The following is an 18,838-nucleotide window of genomic DNA, read 5'->3' as shown; positions in this document are numbered from 1 at the left end:
GCTGCAATGTTACACAGAGAGAGAGAGGGCTCGCGTGCTTCTGAGAGATGGAGGGGGCTCGCGACTGACTGCGCGTGCAGCTGAGCAGGGAGCCTGGGTGTTTGTGTCAGTGTTATTCAATGTTTTTACATTAGTTTACTATTACACTGTGCATTCTATGGTGTAATTAACTATATTTGTGCTTAAAAATCTTTAAAAGAATATAGTCACATACAGTTCGTACGGTCTAAAACGGATTAATTGTATTTACATACAATCCTATGGGGGAAATTGCTTTGGTTCACGACCAAATCGGTTTACAACCAGAGGCTTGGAACGAATTATGGTCGTGAACCGAGGTTCCACTGTATGAGGAAACTGAAAACATCCATAGCAGAATGAGCATTTATTTCCCTTTTTAAGCATTGGCTTTTGTTCTTTTTTGCAAACTGACATATTCCCACTGACATCTCTAACAACTAAGAGCAAGGGTAATGTTGATGGTTGTGTCCTTTTAAGGTGGTGTTGTTTCCTCATTTTTAAAATAAGTCTTAATTTTGAAAAATTTTCCATGAACACACAAAGCAGACCTGTACAAAGGTACTTATCAACTGTTAATTCTCTATTTTACTATTTATTAAAAACAATCAGGTTTTGGGACCTATGGAAAATGATGGAAGTGTGGCTTTAAGCACTGTCCTGTTTGCTATTATGCATTTGTGGTACATTTGTTTATGAAAAGATACTAGATATCATTCCCAAATACTATTCTGCATCATATACAGTACAAATGTATTGCTTATTGAAATTTGATTAATTATTTAATAGCTGAAGTAATAAAAAATGCTTGATTTCAGCTATAAACCTGCTGATACTGTAGTACATTTTAATTGCCTAAATTATATTCAAATTAAGTTAGGTAAAGCAGTAAATGGGGAAGAGTAAAGTGGAGCCAGTGGGATGAGCTTTCTTTTGTTGAGATAGCCAATAGTTACATTAACAAATAAAAGCCCAATTGGCAACATTTCAGATCAGGCATGTTTATGAACTTTCTCGTCATCTACAGTATGTAGATTTATAGGGTTATCATTTGGTAAAATCTGCCCCATTTAAAACCAATTGATATTCCCAAATTCAGGGTAATTTCTTTTGCAAGCCCTAATGCTTTTATCTTAGACAGTTGCATAGGGATGCTCCAATGAGGATTTTGAAGGCTGATACCAGTCAACAATTTCATGTTAATTGATCAGCCAATTCTGTTTTTTCTTTATCCCTTTAAAAAAAACTTTACACTACTCTCCTGCATAATGAGACATGTTGAAGTTTTATGTCCTATATTAAAGTGTATTTTTATAATTAAACTGTTCTTTTTTTATTAACAAAATTTTATTAAATTGTACAGGCTTATTGTTCAGTGACCATAAAATACTAAAATAAGTAAAATTTCCCTTAAATACATACTTTAACTAATAAAATGTGTACAGAAATATTTATCCAGAATACATATGGCACAAAAGAAATAGAATTACAGGCTGTCATATTTAGTTTGTTTTTCTTTAATGTACCTATTTGAAACCAGGGTTAATTAAAAACAGTTTTGATAACACTTTACATTAAGAGTCCTATAATTACACTGTACTTATACAAGTAATTACATAGTAGTTACAGTGTAACTGAGTTATTACTCTGTACTTACTGTGTAATACAAAATAACGCTATAGTTAATTACTCAATTGTCATTATTCAACGTTTATATAATTACAATGTAACAATTTATCACTGATCCAAAAACAAGTGTTCTTACATAGTTATGATGTAACTGTACATTCAAAATGTAATAAAAACAGGGTATGTAATTACATCTATGTAACAGATGTTCCATGGTCTGGGCAAGTGTAATCATGGACACTTAATGTAAAGTGTTACTGTAGTTTTCACAATTTCTCTAACAATATATACTGTATGTATGTTCTTAGTCAATTGATATTGGAAATGCACTTATGTTTTAATCATTCAAAATCATAAAGTGCACTACAGCTTTTTGCTGTTTAAATATACATTTACTATATTTATACAAGTGTTTTTTTTTCTCTTCAGTGTATCACATAGACATTTGTAATTCTTGAGGTTTTATTATAAAATATGGATTTCCATTTTAATTATGTAGTACTTGTTTCTTACCAAAACTTGCTGTATGATACACAACTACAAAGAAACACAGTGCAAATCTTTAAAAAACCCTATTGCTTACTAAGAAGTAATTTCAAATTTGTCTGTCTTTTTCTGGTTAAAAATGTAAGCTGGAGCATTTTAAACAACCACACTGTTAAACATCAAGCTGTTTAAAAAGTTTCAATTTAATGAGCAAAATAAAGGTCTGAATTACTTAAAGTAGCTTTTCTTGCCATTGGTCTAGTTCACCGGTGCGCTGTGGAATTTTCTAAGGGCGCTGCAAAAACTTTGTAAAATATTTAAAATTGCTAGTGTTTTTGAACTTTTGGTTGATTAAAACGAACGCTCTTCGATCGAGGATTTTTTCAGCTCTTTGCGAAGCAATGGATCCCGATTTACAAGACTTTGCTTTATCACACTGAAGTCCGATGGCTATCGAAAGGAAAAGTTTTAAATCAGTTTGTTTTCATGAAAATTGAAATTATCTCATTCATTGATACCGAAGAAATTGATTTTCCTTTCCTGATGAGTGATGTTTGGTGGTTGCAAGTTGCATTCTTGAGTGATTTTTTCGACAAACTAGATAAAGTTAATTTAAGTTTACAAGGCGCTCAGGAAAACATTATTACTATCTCTCTGGCAAGTTAAAAGCGTTTAAGGAAAAACTTGGCTTATGGAATTTAAAAATCAGCAACTCAAACTTTGCATCTTTTCCGACAGTTGACCAGAATCCTTTAAAATTCCTTATCAAGCAAGAAATCAAAGAAACTTTGAAGTTTTTATCAGCATCTTTTGTGAAGTATTTTCCTAATCTGGATGCTTCGGAAATGGAAAGGGTAGTCAACCCAGTCATGGACTGTGAAATTAAAAATCTTGAAGGAGAGGAGGAAGAAAATTTAATTGATTTAAGAAACGATTTGGTTTTCAAAGGATTATTCGCTGAAAAGGAGCTGTCTGAGTTTTGGTTGTGTTTGAGCAGCAAATTTCCTAAACTCAGTAACAAATCCGTTGAATCACTGTTACCATTTGGAAGCTGTTATCTCTGTGAGCAAGGTTTTTCAACACTTATGCAAATGAAGTCTAAGAAACGTGAGAGACTTCAAATGATCGACAAGGAAATGCGTGTCTGTCTTTTGAAAATTGATCCTCGCATCAATCTCATATGTGCTGAAAAACAGTCTCAACGTTCACATTAATTAAATTTAAGATTTATCCTTTGATTCCTTTATTAATAGAATGTCTTTCAAACTTGTAAAATTAACTGTTTTTATTGGCGATTGTCCATAGATTTGTGTCATCACGACTTTATTTATGGGCAGTCCCTCAGGTGCGCCACGAAAGAAAATTTTTGGACTTAGTGTGCCGCAACTCGAAAAAAGTTGTCTTTCACAGGTCTAGTTTTACAGGATAACTTCTCAGATTACTTTTTTTTTCAGTTTATTACTCCGCTTTCTTTAACATAAAGGCTAATATACCAATCGCTTCTCATACCCTGATAAAACAAGCTTCCACTCACGTTTACACTGCAGGAAGTTTGTTGCAAAAGAAGAAGAAAGAAAAAAAAAACCCACATTGGCTTAGCTACCATAACACCTTGTGTAAAGGAGTACTACAACTAAATTACCATAAAGCGTAGAAAAGCAGGGGCTAAAAATGTTGTCTATTTTGATCAGCCTTTTTACCGATCATATAGTCTTTTGTGAAAATAGTCAGATTTCGATTGGTCAATCTCAGCATCCCTACAGTTGCAAGTCAGTCTTGATCACAGAGGCTTACGCAGCACTTCTCTAATAATGTGGCACCAGCAAAAACTTGGCCACTGATATTTATTTACATTCTTTTCGCGTTCACTTGCTTTTAGCTTTCACTTTAAAAGTCTAATGCCTTCCTTGCTGTTATGCATCGTTTTTCCTTGCTTATGGAGGTGAAGCATTCTTTACATAGTGCCAACAGAATACACAGATCAGTCTCAACATTAAAACCACCCGTCAAATATTGTGTAGGTCCCTCTCATGCCACCAAAACAGCTCTGACCTGTTGAAATATGAATTCCACAAGACAAGTGTCCTGTGCTATCTGGCACCAAGACAGTAGCAGCAGGTTGTGTATGTTTCAAGTGAAGCATGTGTTTTTTAGCACATCCTACAGATGCGAGATTGGACTGAGATCCTGGAGGATGTGGGGGCCATGTCAACACTTTGAAGTGTTTGTCATGTTTCTCAAACAACTCCAAAATGTGTTTTTTTTGCGCAGTGTGGCAGGGCAAATTATCTAACTGCTTTCAGGGAATGCTGTTACCATGAAGGCATGTATATGGTCTGCAACAATCTTTACATAGGTAGTACGTGTCAAACATCCACATGAATGCCTCCACCGGCTTGGCTGCTTCCCATAGTGCAATCTGCAGCCATCTCTTCCCCAGTTAAAAGACTAACATATACCCAGCTGTTCACATGATCTAAATAAACATTACTCATCAGACCAGGACACCTTCCATTGCTTTGTCTAGTTCTGACACTCGGATGCCCTTTTTAGGTGCTTTTGGCAGTAGATCGTAGTCAACATGGACACTCTGATTAAACTGCAGTTACCCAGCTTCATATGCAGCAAGCTGCAATGCACTGTGTGTTCTGACACTTCTCTCTCATTGCCAGTATTGAAGTTTTTTCAGCGTTTTGTGCTACAGTAGCTCTTATGTGGGCACAAGACCAGATGGCCTAGCCTTCGCTCCCCATGTGCATCAGTGAGCCTTGAGTGCCAATGATCTTGTCAACAGTTCTTCCTTCCTTGGGCCACTTCTGACAGGTAGGGGTGTTCCCAGCATGCACTGGTACAAGTCCTGCCATTTTACAGATGCTGTGACTGAGTCGTCTACCCATCACAATTTGGCTCTGGTCAAAGTCGCTTGGATCCTTATGCTTGCCCGTTTTTTTTCCTGCTTCCAACAATCGCCTTCAAGAACTGACTGTTCACTTGCTGTCTGATATGTCCCACCCCTTGACAGGTGCCATTGTGATGAGACATGTTATTCACTTCACCTGTTGGTTGTCCCTGACAGGTATAGTATACAGTACAGTGTACACCATGATAGTACTGTCACAGTGTAAAAGAGGTTTTGTTTAACTTGAAAACAAAGTGCTGACAAATGATAGAAGAAAAAAGTAGGTGTTTTAGTGTGGACCATTGAGGCATCACAGTAGAATCAGTTGAAAGGCTTTTGCCCCCAGTTTCTTAATAGTATTTTAGAGCCTCAAAAAGCCTTGTTTTGGAAGATCTCAACTTTTATAGCATAAGCTGCTTGATTGGGTTTTGTGGAGTTTTGAGAATGGTTCAGGATTGGACTGGATGGTGTTTTGTTTATCTTGTAACCTGTTAATTCTTAATGTGTGAAGACCATTACAAAGAGTTGATATGTCTTTATTAGTTATTTATGCACACATTTTTCAAGTTTTTGTCCTTATTAATAATGAAACCACAACAGAGTAAAAAAAAAAAAAAAACTAAAGTGAAATTTGCAATCCTAAAATACTAACCAACAATGAGTAAATAAGACGTATTGTCATTCTTGTAGAGATTTTTACCATCCATGATGACCTTTTGCCTTTTTTCCAGTTACAGTATTGCATTAAGATGAGGGCAATAGTTGTCTTATGTCATCAAATACATTTTTTTTATGGTACATTATAGACCTGTTTTCCAAAATGCTTTTGCGGACAAATTTGAAATTGCAATTAGATCTTTTATTGTTAAGTGTTTAGAGTGTTAACTATTACTTATGAAAATTAGATTTACTGCTTTTTTTTATTGTCTAGGAGCAAGAGATTGAGAAAATGAAGGATCTAAGTGAACAAAATCAGAAGTTGACAGAAGAGAACGATGTCTACAAGCAGGTTGAGTATTAATAAATGAGTATTTTGGGATGCAAAGACACTTGATTAGGTTTTTAGATAGATGGAGATGTGCATTTCTTTCAGTAATTGCCAACAAGCTTAAAAATTTCATAAAGGAACAACAAATTGAGGAAAAGAATGAAATTGATTAAATGCCCATTACTACTTTTAAGAGTCAGCATTACTTTGGACAACCTTTAGATAGATAGATACTTTATTAATCCCCAAGAGGAAATTCACATACTCCAGCAGCAGCATACTGATAAAGAAACAATATTAAATTAGAGTGATAAAAAATGCAGGTGAAACACACAATAACTTTGTATAATGTTAACGTTTACATCCCCCGACCCCGGGTGGAATTGAAGAGTCGCATAGTGTGGGGGAGGAACAATCTCCTCAGTCTGTCAGTGGAGCAGGACAGTGACAGCAGTCTGTCGCTGAAGCGGCTCCTCCGTTTGGAAGTGATACTGTTTAGTGGATTCTCCATGATTGACAGGAGCCTGCTCAGTGCCCGTCGCTCTTCCACAGATGTCAAACTGTCCAGCTCCATGGCTACAATAGAGCCTGCCTTCCTCACCAGTTTGTCTAGGCGTGAGGCGTCCTTCTTTATGCTGCCTCCCCAGCACACCACTGCGTAGAAGAGGGCACTCACCACAACCGTCTGATAGAACATCTGCAGCATCTTATTGCAGATGTTGAAGGACACCAGCCTTCTAAGGAAGTGTAGTCAGCTCTGTCCTCTCTTACACAGAGCATCAGTATTGGCAGTCCAGTCCAATTTATCATCCAGCTGCACTCCCAGGTATTTATAGGTCTGCACCCTCTGCACACAGTCACCTCTGATGATCACGGGGTCCAGGAGGGGCCTGGGTCTCCTAAAATCCACCACCAGCTCCTTGGTTTTGCTGGTGTTCAGGTGTAGGTGGTTTGAGTCACACCATTTAACAAAGTCCTTGATTAGATTCCTATACTCCTCCTCCTGCCCACTCCTGATGCAGCCCACGATAGCAGTGTCGTCAGCGAACTTTTGCACGTGGCAGGACTCCAAGTTATGTTGGAAGTCTGATGTATATATGCTGAATAGGACCGGAGAAAGTACAGTCCCCTGTGGTGCTCCTGTGTTGCTGACCACAATGTCAGACCTGCAGTTCCCGAGACGCACATACTGAGGTCTGTCTGTAAGATAGTCCACGATCCATGCCACCAGGTATGAATCTACTCCCATCTGTCAGGTTGTCCCTAAGGAGCAGAGGTTGGATGGTGTTGAAGGTGCTAGAGAAGTCCAGAAACCATAATTTTTACAGCACCACTGCCTCTGTCCAAGTGGGAGAGGGATCGGTGTAGCATGTAGATGATGGCATCCTCCGCTCCCACCTTCTCCTGGTATGCGAACTGCAGAGGGTCGAGGGTGTGGTGGACCTGTGGCCTCAGGTGGTGAAGCAGCAGCCGCTCCATGGTCTTCATCACGTGACATCAGAGCAACAGGCCGGAAGTCATTCATCTTACTAGGACGTGATACCTTTGGGACTGGGGTGATGCAAGATGTTTTCCAAAGCCTCGGGACTCTCCCCTGTTCCAGGCTCAGGTTGAAGATGTGCTGTAGAGGACTCCCCACCTCCAACGCACAGGCCTTCAACAGTCGTGGCGATACTCCATCTGGACCCACTGCTTTGCTGGCACGAACTCTTCTCAGTTCTCAGCTTACCTGGGCTGCTGTAATTATGGGTGGGGGGAAACTCTCTCCTATGCTGGTGTCAGCAGAAGGATGGAAGGAGGGTGCAGTACTCCAAGGTGAGAGTGGGTTAGGGTGGTCAAACCTGTTAAAGAAGTTGTTCATCTGGTTTGCTCTCTCCATGTCTTTCTCGACGGTGGCAGCCAGTGATGATTTTCATCCCATCCCACACTTCCTTCATGCTGTTATTCTGCAACTTCTGCTCCAGCTTTCTCCTGTACTGCTCCTTTGCCGCCCTGAGCTGGACTCGGAGTTCCTTCTGCACGCGCTTGAGTTCATGCAGATCACCGCCTTTAAAAGCCCTTTTCTTCTGGTTCAAAAAGCCCGTGATGTCACATGTAATCCATGGCTTGTTAGCATAGCAGTGTACTGTTCTTACTGGAACTACAATGTCCATACAGAAGTTGATGTAGTCAGTAGTGCAGTCAACAACCTCCTCAATGTTCTCACTATATGATCCCTGTAGGATATCCCAGTCTGTAGTTCCAAAGCAGTCTCTCAGAGCCTGCTCTGCCTCAGGGGACCACTTCCTGAATGAGCACGTGGTTGTAGGTAGCTTCCTCATCCTTGATTTATAGTGAGGCTGAAGCAGAACCAGGTTGTGATTTGCTTTCCCAAGTGCAGGCAGATGGGTGGCACTGTATGTGTCTTTAACGTTTGCATACAGTAGGTCAATAGTCCTATTTCCCTGGTTGTTACAATACACATAGTGGGAGAAGGCAGGTAATGTTTGGTCCAGCGTCACATGGTTAAAGTCTCCAGCGATTAGCACAAGCGCCTCGGGGTGCTGCGTTTGCAGTTTAGCAACAGCAGAATGGATGATGTCACCCGCTATCTCCATATCCGCCCGAGGAGAGATATATACAATAACAACAATGACGTGTCCAAACTCTCTGGGCAAGTAATAGGGACGCAAACTTATGGCCAACAGTTCGATGTCCTTGCAGCAACTGGAGATTTTAACGTTTACATGTCCAGAGTTGCACCATTAATTAAAAATAGTTTAGGAAAGAGTTTGATTCTTTGGAAATTTACATAGTAAAGATATGCTAGATAAGTTTTAAACTGTAATCTCACAAGAATGAGTTTATTTAATACAGTATGTTCTGCCTGTCTGATTTACTTATTGGGATTTTCATTTTTTCTTGTAGAAACTGGCTTTGCTACAAATTGCTAGTCAAAAGAAAATGACTAACATTCTATCTAAAACAAAAGACTCTCCAGATTCCTCATTTGAGTATCTTCCTCCTAAGGTAAATAGTTAATATTTTTATTTATTTGGTCAGAGTTGAATTGGTCATTGTGGTTAGAGCAGGAGAGTCAATTTCTATTATTGAATCATTACAGTGGCTACAAGCTTTAATGTAACCAGTTTTCTAATATACATTGAGTTCTTGCTATCCGCTTTCTGGTTTTAATAAAACACCTTGTCTATTTTTTGTCTGAACTGTTACAACTTAGTGACTTCTAGATTAAATTGGTATTTGGAAAGAGACAGCAGTGCACAGGAGTCTAGTTTTCCTTTTTCCTTCAGTGATCTTGCTTGTTAATAATTTTAAATTGGTTTAGTGGTTGTCTGTTCACTTTATTGCTTTTGTGTTCATTTGTGGTTTAATTATAAATCAGGAAATATGTGAAATTCCATGTTAAAAAATAAAGCTAAGCTCTAAGCAGTAGTTTTCATCAGATGGAGGCTAGAAGACAAGTATGCATTGAATGTACAGAAGTGAGACAGTAGCTGAAGGTTATGGTGGTTTTCTATAACTGAAAAATGAGCATAAGAGATATAGTAGACACATACTGTATGTATGGCTTGATTGGTGTGTACGACTATGTATTCATTTGTGTGTTTTTGTTTAGTTATTTTCAATAATTACATTTATTAATAATGTAAAGAGAAAAACACAAACGAAGCTCAAATGGTCTGGGGCACCTGTAGGCAAACCCCATATATTGAAGGGAGTGTAAAAGGTGCAAAAGAAAATGTGTGGTAAAAACACTTAAATGGTGACTAGTCCCTTGTGGAGATAGTCTGCTCAAAGATGGCGGTGGCTTTGGATAACATGGTTTCTGAGAGGAAGAGGCAAGTACAGTTGGGCATTACCCTGAAGTGACGTCATGGATGGTGGCACGTCAGACTTCCGTTTTTACAGAGGGGAAAGAAGAAGAGACACCATTATTGCACAATGCCCTCAGGTGGCCTGTGGTAGTATTGTTATCACTAAGTCTGCAAGTTGTTCCCCAGGTGCACGCATGTAACAATAAATTGCATTGTTTTGAGTTACTTTATAATATAAATCTCAAGGCTCAATATACAATGAGTATTGTATAGTAGAAATTTAATTACATATAGGGAAAGCAGGAAAAAAATCTATTTTAAAAGAGCTTCTTTGCCCAATGTGGTTAAACAAATCGGAACTTCTGCAGTTTTCTTCTTTCTTTTAAAATGACACAGTTTTAGTTTGCACAGTGGTTGCATTTCAGAATGTGCACTTACATTTTAAATTTATCAAAACAATTATAATTAATTTATACATTTCTGAAAACAATGTTGACATCTGAATTGTTTGATTTATATATTTACTTATTCAAAATAGAACTATTCCAGTTGCTTATTACTTTTTTGTGTTAAATATAGTTTCTGTTGGGGAGGATAAAAAGTTGCTGATTATTTGTTTCATGTAGCTCTGCTTGTTTAGTAAATAATGTTGTTTTTTTTCCAAATTATGTCGGAGAATCCCAATTTGTTGCAATAGTACATTAGTCAGTTCTGTTCTGGACTGTTCCACAGTCCTTAAGTCTCTACTCCGCTGAAGTCTTGAAATGTCTGAGTCAGTCTGTTTCATACAGTACCTTTTGTAGTGAACTCTGTCACTAAGTGATCTCAAGTTGAAACAGAAATAAAATAAAAAGCAGCAGTTTAGGCAGATTAGGGTTCTACTTGTGGTAGTCAGCTTAGTGATTTATTTAGAACAACATCCAGAAACATTAAGGATCTTAATGTTACTCTTCTGAATTTGAAGGCATCTATTTGATATTTCTTGTAGCTAAAAAAATAGTTTTCACATTTATAATTAGTTTTTTGGGGGGTTGTGTTGTGTTTTTATATTCCAATTTATTATTATTATTTTTTTAATTCTCAAAAATTTGGGGTTACGCCTTTTTGTCACTATTCCCCCCCGTAGCCTCGTGCTCGTAGACGCTTCACTGCTAAGGTACCTACATATCTGGATGAGAACTTGAAAATGGAAGATTTGGAGTCTGCATCCGAGGAGGAAGAGGGTGATGTGGATGAGTGGATTCCAGGGAAATCTTCCAAGAGTAAGAAGACTACTGTTTCTGGTGTAAGTGTCACTAAAGCTACATTTTACTCTCTCCTGAAATATTAACACACAATGGAAAGTGATTTTCATTTTGTTTTTTTAAATGTATTTCTTCCTGTTAGTGTTTTGTTACACATATGATTATGATTTAATGCATCTTAACTCTTGTATCTCATATGTTTGGTAAAGTTGTATTGATTGGACTTTTTAATGGAGTTTGTTTTTTACATTATGCTGTCTTTAAGCTTAATGAACTTAAAAATAGACACATTAGTAATTATGGTGTAAACCAAAAAACTATCCAAATGTAAGTCCATATTATGGGCTTACTACTTTCAACTGGACAAGCTTGCATGCCTATTGTAATTTTTGATGTATCATAAATAATAATATTCAAAGAGCTAGGATGTCTTACAGTGGTTTGAGTGTCTCCTTATGTTTAGTAGTGAGCTGCACTAATTAACAAAAGTATTCAGCCGCACCCATCATTATCAGGTGCGTAAAATCAAGCATATAGCCATGCAGTCCCCATTGACAAACTCTGGCAGTCGAATGAGTCACACTAAAGAGTTTCTTTTGGTATTCTTTTCCAAGTCAGTAGTAGGGCCCTTTTCTTCCTCTCTGTTTAGCTGTACACATTTGTCTGCCCCTTCTCAGAGTTCTAGTTTCCAACTCCACTTTAACACAAGCCAATATTTCGGTCTTCTCTCTCCTAAACATTACCTAACTGCTTTAGTATTACAAGCCTCTTCTAACTATGCAAGTACATACTAATTTTCTGAAATACACTAATAATTGGACAATGGGAGCACTAAAACTCCATTACCATGATGGTTAGAAAGAAGAAAAATCTGATCTTCCGATAGTTATTTACAAATGAAAATTGGCTGACTTTGATCAGTGCCCAATCAGAGTATTGCTTCTTTACAAAGAGAACCATAGCTACATGTAATAAGTTACCAAGTAGTGTGGTAGACAGTAGGAGTCTAGGGGCTTTCAAGACTAGACTTGATGTTATTTTGGAATTATTAAGTGGATAGGACTGGTGAGCTTTGTTGTCTGAATGGCCTGTTCTTTCCTAGATTGCTCTAATGTTCTATGTATTTTTTTTCTCCCACCAACAACCCCCCCACCCCCCTCCCAAATTTTAACTTGCAGTGTTCATGTAAAGGACATTGTGGGAACAAACTCTGCCGTTGCCGTAAAAGAAAATCCAGCTGCAGTGAGACCTGCCACTGTGATCCTGCAAAATGTAGAAATGCTGAAATTCTTCAAACCAATATAGTAAGCTGCATAATTTTTTTATTTATTTTAATCCTGATAAATTTATGTTTAAGTAACAAACTTTATGTTTCTCAAATGATCCCAGGTCTTGCGAGAGTCTAGAAATTAGAAAGAATTAATTTATATACTTCTAGACATGGAAAGTGTGACAAAATTCATAAATGTATCCAGTTATGAAAAAGTGATGAATTACATTGTCATGTTCATCACCATACTCTTTTAGAAACTAAACGTGATAGATATATATAATTTTTTTAATCTATTCATTTTCATTAAAACAGACACACTGCTATATAAAAAGTCCAATCATAAATACACTGTTTCTTAAGAGATACCTAATCACAATCAAAATTTGACAGCCACGTGATATTGTAAAGCCATTCATTATATTTTTTCATATCAAATAAATCCCAAAAGTTAAATATAGGCAGTTGCCTGACAGGCATGTTTTAGAATACCATTAATAGATTCCTGCCAATTTCTTTAAAAACACACACACTTTTTTTCATGCAGATTTTTTTTTCTCGTCTTAGTTTATATAACACATTAGTTTTCCCATAAAATTGTGAAGGGTGTCATCCAGTTAAGCAAAATCATTTGGCTCACTAACACTGTAATATAGACGAGATGGCCTTGAGTTTATTGCTAAATAGTCCAATCCAGTCAGATTTTAGTAGGAGCAGGAGTACAGGAGTTATAATTTCAGAATTATATAACAAATAAGCAATCACCATCCCCAAAATGGTCTTAAGTTAGGAAAGCCTCTAAAATCTGACTTGGCAAGGCTAGACCTACATGGCGCAGTTCACAATTAGGATTTGAGCTGTATGATTTTTCTGTACAGAAATGTGTTGGATGAACCTTTAACATTAGACATTTTATAAAGTAGCTTGATCCAAGCACAGATAAGGTGCAAACCCACTTTTACTCAGTACCGTAAAGATGTATCCTTATTCTATTGTATTTAAGTGCCTTTTCTGCATATGGAGAGATTAAAACTTTGGACAGTTGAATGTTGAAAGGTTGTATAGTACATCAAATATTTTTTGACAGTTAGACAATAGATGTTTAAGTTTAACAAATTAAGATTTATTCTGTGGTATTATGGAAAGCAGCTCTTTCTCTATTGTTTTCATACATATATTTGTCAATATCTTATAACAAGAATCATTTGAGAAGTACATTCTGTGTGGTTCGAGATATTATAATACCGGTAATATAGTTTTTATTCTGTAGTAATATAGTAGTTTATAAAAGCAGTATTTATGCATCAGTGAGACAGAGGCAATAGTAACAGTTACTCAAGCCAATATTCTAAATAACTAACACAAGAGGGCTCTCTTGTAAGCCTTTAAAGTCAAGCTGACAGTGCTCATACAATATTTACATGTTTTGGCAACCATTATGACTCTCTTTATATGTTGAACCTATAATTACACCTTACATTTCCACAGAAAGTTGATTAAATGACAACTGTCATTTATTTTAAAGGATTCTGTCAATACAAAGGGAGTTAAAATTTTTAAATATATTAAAGCACCCAAATGATTTCTTTATATAGTGCACTCTTACAGAATTTGTATTCCTGTTGAAAAAAAAAAAATTAACTGCTGTAAACGTATGTTTCCCCTTTGCACTAAGATGACGACAAAATCTGTTTTTATTAAAAATTTATATTAAAACAGTAATGAAAGTTCTGTAGAACATATGATGGAGCATATGGCAAGAGTAAAAACTTTCAAAAGTACAGCTTTATATAGTATATATCCTTCTAGTAGAACTAGCTTATTAAAATGTTAAATAGTAAGGCATTAAGGATAAAGTGTTTAGTGCTGCTGCTAGCTCCATAATCATTTTAAATCTAAGTTATGAAAGTGCAGTTCACATATAATGTCCATTCTTATGCCATTTATGCCAATTCTTTTTCGTCTCCCATTTAGGCATTAGCCACTTGTTAATACCGCTTTTAAATTATTAAAATGAAGCCTTTTAAACTTACAGGCATTTTCCACATGCTCAGCTTACTATAACATATGCTAATATAGTTCCACTTTTTCTAAACTCTACAGTTCTCTTCCAATCACTGAAATTGTGCATCTGATACTTTGTTATATTCCGTGTCCGTTTATCTCCAATACAATACACAGCTACTTATAAAGTTTAAATATACTTTTACCTTTAAAATTGCAGAGGCCTGTTTTTAAAAAAAAAAAAAAAAAAGTCAGTTGGCCCATTAAAATATATTCTTAACACTTTTCACAGTTGATACTGCAGCAGGAGGTGCAGCACCATCCTCATCCTAATACATAATTCGCCTGCCTCCTCACTCACTCACTCATGTCCGTCTGAAGCAGAATGCGCAGTCACCTTCTGTGTAGCTGCCCGAAAAACCTTACGAGACCGACATCCAACCCCAACATCGCGGCAGGCGGCGGATTTATGGCCGCAAAAATTCAAAGAGAAAGGCGACTTCGATTAAAGCTCTAGAGGCCTGAAAGGCGATTTCGACTACAGCTCAAGGCCTAATTACGTATTCTGATTCAATTACGCATTCATTCAATACACCTATATCAGGTTTGTGGTGCTTATACTTACTACTATTCCATATTGTACTGGAACATTCATCATTCAATATTATACTATAGGCCTGTAAAATTCATCAACTAACAGTACAAGCCTGTACAGTAATGACTAAAGCGGACTGCAATCATTACAAAACAAGTTCTTCGTTACTTATCATTTGTTCTTCATACACTGCTGACACAAACTTGTGCCCGTTTCATTTTACGTTGTCGAAACGGGCTCTTTGTCTAGTTTATTATAATAAAGCAGGAAAAAAGGCTGCTCAAAAGAGCACTTATTCTCTTTCAGCATCTTTAGCGCTCTTGCTGTATGACCGTGTACTTGTATTGTTCCATAGTTCCCGTCCCTTTGTTTCCATCTACAACCCCCTTGTTCTTCACATTCATTGCTTAACTATTTACTGTATTTAAATAAGAGCAAAAAAAAAACTTTCAACAAAATGATGACTTTATGGTGTGTCTGAGATAGTGATGCAGCTTTACCTGCTATAACACATATTCTAGCGTCCATGTATTCTTTGTTACTGAGTAAACCAATATGTAATTTATATACATTAGCTGAATAGTCCTTTTATTCTTTGTAATATATTTGAACACTTTCTTTTTCCCCCTCAGTTGAAGGAGCTGTCACCTAATGAACAGTCAAAGGATGCAGAGGGTTCGTTTAAACTGGACAATTTAATAAGTGACAGTCATGATGATTCTACCTACTTTAAGACTCCTGATTTTCTTCCAACTAAAAAGGTATTCAGAATTGTATAATAAGTTGAAAATGAATGCTAAACAGGAACATAGGACAAGTAGATAATGTGAAAACATCTGACTAATTTAATAAGAAGACAAAATGATTGAATTGGCAAATAGTTCATTACTGACTTTTTAATCCCTGTAAATAAATTGGCTGCAATGTATACCTGCATCATAGTAGGGATATTTATTTTCCCATTTCTTATATATATCATCTCGAAATTTTAATTGTGTTTATCAAGCTTTATTATACTGAAGAATTCAAGGTTTTTCAATTTGCTTTCTTTGCAAATCAAGCCAAAAATACTGTACCTTAATCAATGGCAAGTAGTTTGCAATTCTTTTCATTGCTTTCTGAATAATAACTTCTATTACACTGTGCCTTGTGCAGTTCCCTTCTGTCTGTTTTAGTAATTCAGCACTGCTGCCTCACAGTAAAGAGACCAGGGTTCATGTCCCAGGTTCTCCCTGTGTGGGTTTTCTCCAGGTGTTCTGGTATCCTCTGAGTCCAAAGACATGCAATTTAGTTGGACTGGTGATACTAAATTGGCCCTAGTGTGTGGGTGTGTGTGTATTTGCCCTGCGATGAACTGTCGCTCTGTCCGGGGTTTATTACTGCCTTTATACTAGCTGGGATAGGCTCCAGCACCGCATGACCCTGTTCAGGATGAAGCGGGTTAGAAACTGACTGACAACGGTAAATTCTTTGAAAAATATTCAAGCTATGAATGTCCAAATAGCGACAGAGAACTGTGATGTGCATCCTCATACTACTAAGTGTTCAAAGAATGGAGCTGTGCCATGAAACACTTTGTAATTCCAACTCCTTATTTAATAGTGCTATACTTTAAGAAGGATACTTTTGGTTTTAACTTTTGTGTCAACTTTGCAATTGATAGGAACAGTTGGTGCTGGTACAGTGTAGCTTAAGATCTCAGTGTCCAGAACTGTTAAGTTGTTACTGTTTTGTCCCCATAAGCTTCTCAACAAAATATTTTTCAGCTAGAACAATGAGTACAACGTGTTACCTGTATGTACTTTTATTCACATGAACATAGCACTGCCTATCTTTATAGTGAAGAAAGCATTTTGACCTGAGAGAATCCTCTATTTGAACGCAAGAGATGATGTATTCCCTGGTCTCTGACAGAAACTAGAGCTACATCACCTGTATTTAATTCTTGAGGCACAAAAGAAAAATCAGTCTGGTTAATTTCTACGTAGCATTTTTGTTTCTATGTCACAAATCAGGGATTTCTTTGAGACAATTTACTTTCATTTGCTTTCTTCATTTCATTGACCTACAGTACATCAATATAGACTTTTCAAAATCAAAGGCATTAAATTGAGCAGCTCGACACAGGATCCATTCTCTGCCCTAGGCAGTTTTTTTTCACTATGTAGAGATGCAGTATAACAACATGTTCTCAGAAATCTCCAGCCATGTATTGTGTCTATTGAGTGACCATCAGAAGTGTTGCATGTGTTCTAGGGTGACTACCTCGGATGAGAAGGTAACTGCTTTTGTTTTGTTGAACATTTTCAGGTTCTCAAGGAGTTAAGTGATATTGGACAGATTGCTCCTAGCATTAAACTTGAAAGAAAGCCCTCTATAGTTGAAAATGAAGTGTTTGAAACCAGCACAGCAAGTATTTTAAAGAAAAAGAAACGCACTCTCAACAGCAACAACAGTTTCTTTTCTGGATGCACTCCAATCTGTGAATAATTGTCTTACTGATTTTTATGTTTGTCTGTTTCTTGTTGTACAAAAAATGGTGGTCTTTTTTACTGTGACCTGTAAAATGTTTTGTTTTTTTTTTCTGTTGTCTTTGTTTTAGATACACTATGAAATAAATAATAAAATCTTTTAGATTATTTTAGCATGGCTTTCTTCTACATCTCCTTTGAGTCAAAGAATTTATTTGTGATGCTACAGTGTCTTCAGTCAAAATCTGCTTAAATACCTTTAGCTTTGAAACTTCTTGAAGCATGGGACACCCAAGTTTTACAAGGTAAACTGCTGATAGAGAAATGGAATAACTTGATGTAGAAATTCATACGTTGCAGTATTGACAAAGTTTGTAAATAATAGTTGTGTGTAAAGTATCATGCTTTCCTTTCTTTGTCTCATTGATTTCAACCTTGTACTGTTAAAGAATTTGTGTTGTACATATTACCTGAACAGCCAATAATGAATTAAATGGAAACTTGTCTGTTTTTTTTTTTTGTGAAATTGAAGTTTAGATTTTTATCTTTGTTAACCACTGGCCCTTTATTTAAAATTTTTCTATTCAATCTAAAGTACAAGGACTGATAATTCCAGAGATTTCTTTTAGTCTCCCTCATTTTTCTGAACTTGCTTCTTCCAGAATAGGGTCATGTAGAGCATGTACTACCTGGGTCTAGGATAAGGTTGGAGCCAAATTTGAATGGGGCACACGTACATCACAGGACATGCCATTGAATAAATACTGTATATGTGGACACAGTCACCTTGAACCAAATCTGAGTCACCCGTTGACTTAACCTGCACAGGTTTAGGGTTCTAAATGAAGTTGAAGAAACCCAATAAGGACCTCCTTTCCCCCTTAATTCACAGAGCTGAGTATAATATACAGTAGAGAATAGCAAAGCTTCTCCATTTTTAGTATTGGAAGTCTTGTGAACTTTTCTATTAGATTATATTCTTTCTGTGTAGATTTAAGATGCCCTTTTAATATGTACTTTTCCTGTCTATGAAAACAAACATATTTTAAAAAGCCTTCCAGAAAACAATGCAATTGGTAACAAAATCCCAATAACCATTTCTTAGTCTGTGGCTCTCTAGAACTACGAAGAAAGGCTGGTGAAGTTTTCTGTGTTTGAGATTTTATATTGTGAAAATGACTGCTGTGACATTCTTATATGTGACCACCATTTACAGGCAAGTGTGCTTGTGTTCCACAAGGCTGTAGCAGTAACATTGGCCACAGTGATATTATCGCCCAACTAGAAACCAGTAAGACCACAGAATAAATGCCAGCTGTTAAACCTGACAGATCTGAACAACATTACACTTGAATTCTGCATCTTCAGAGATTTGTAATTTATGGATTTTTTTTTTTCCCAGGATAAGGTCAAATCTTT

At 36.7% G+C, this 18,838-nt stretch overlaps 1 protein-coding gene across 3 annotated transcripts in view; it reads left to right on the top strand.

Moving 5' to 3' along the window:
* The window catches only part of kif4 (kinesin family member 4), a 69,695-nt gene extending 51,765 nt beyond the window's left edge, over window positions 1-17,930 (top strand). For all 3 annotated transcript variants that reach the window (XM_028816108.2, XM_028816107.2, XM_028816106.2), the window contains exons 26-31: window positions 5,964-6,041; window positions 8,928-9,029; window positions 10,962-11,120; window positions 12,258-12,383; window positions 15,581-15,709; window positions 17,259-17,930. In XM_028816108.2, the coding sequence (XP_028671941.1) occupies window positions 5,964-6,041; window positions 8,928-9,029; window positions 10,962-11,120; window positions 12,258-12,383; window positions 15,581-15,709; window positions 17,259-17,438 (774 nt within the window). In that variant the 3' untranslated portion in view covers window positions 17,439-17,930. The remainder of the gene's footprint in view (window positions 1-5,963; window positions 6,042-8,927; window positions 9,030-10,961; window positions 11,121-12,257; window positions 12,384-15,580; window positions 15,710-17,258) is intronic.
* The last annotated feature ends 908 nt before the right edge of the window (window positions 17,931-18,838 follow it).

The sequence above is a fragment of the Erpetoichthys calabaricus genome, chromosome 12, assembly GCF_900747795.2.
Source record: "Erpetoichthys calabaricus chromosome 12, fErpCal1.3, whole genome shotgun sequence".
NCBI classification, from domain to species: Eukaryota; Metazoa; Chordata; class Cladistia; order Polypteriformes; family Polypteridae; genus Erpetoichthys; species Erpetoichthys calabaricus.
Note: the sequence above shows the minus strand (reverse complement) of the source record. Positions and strands in the feature narration are given on the sequence as shown.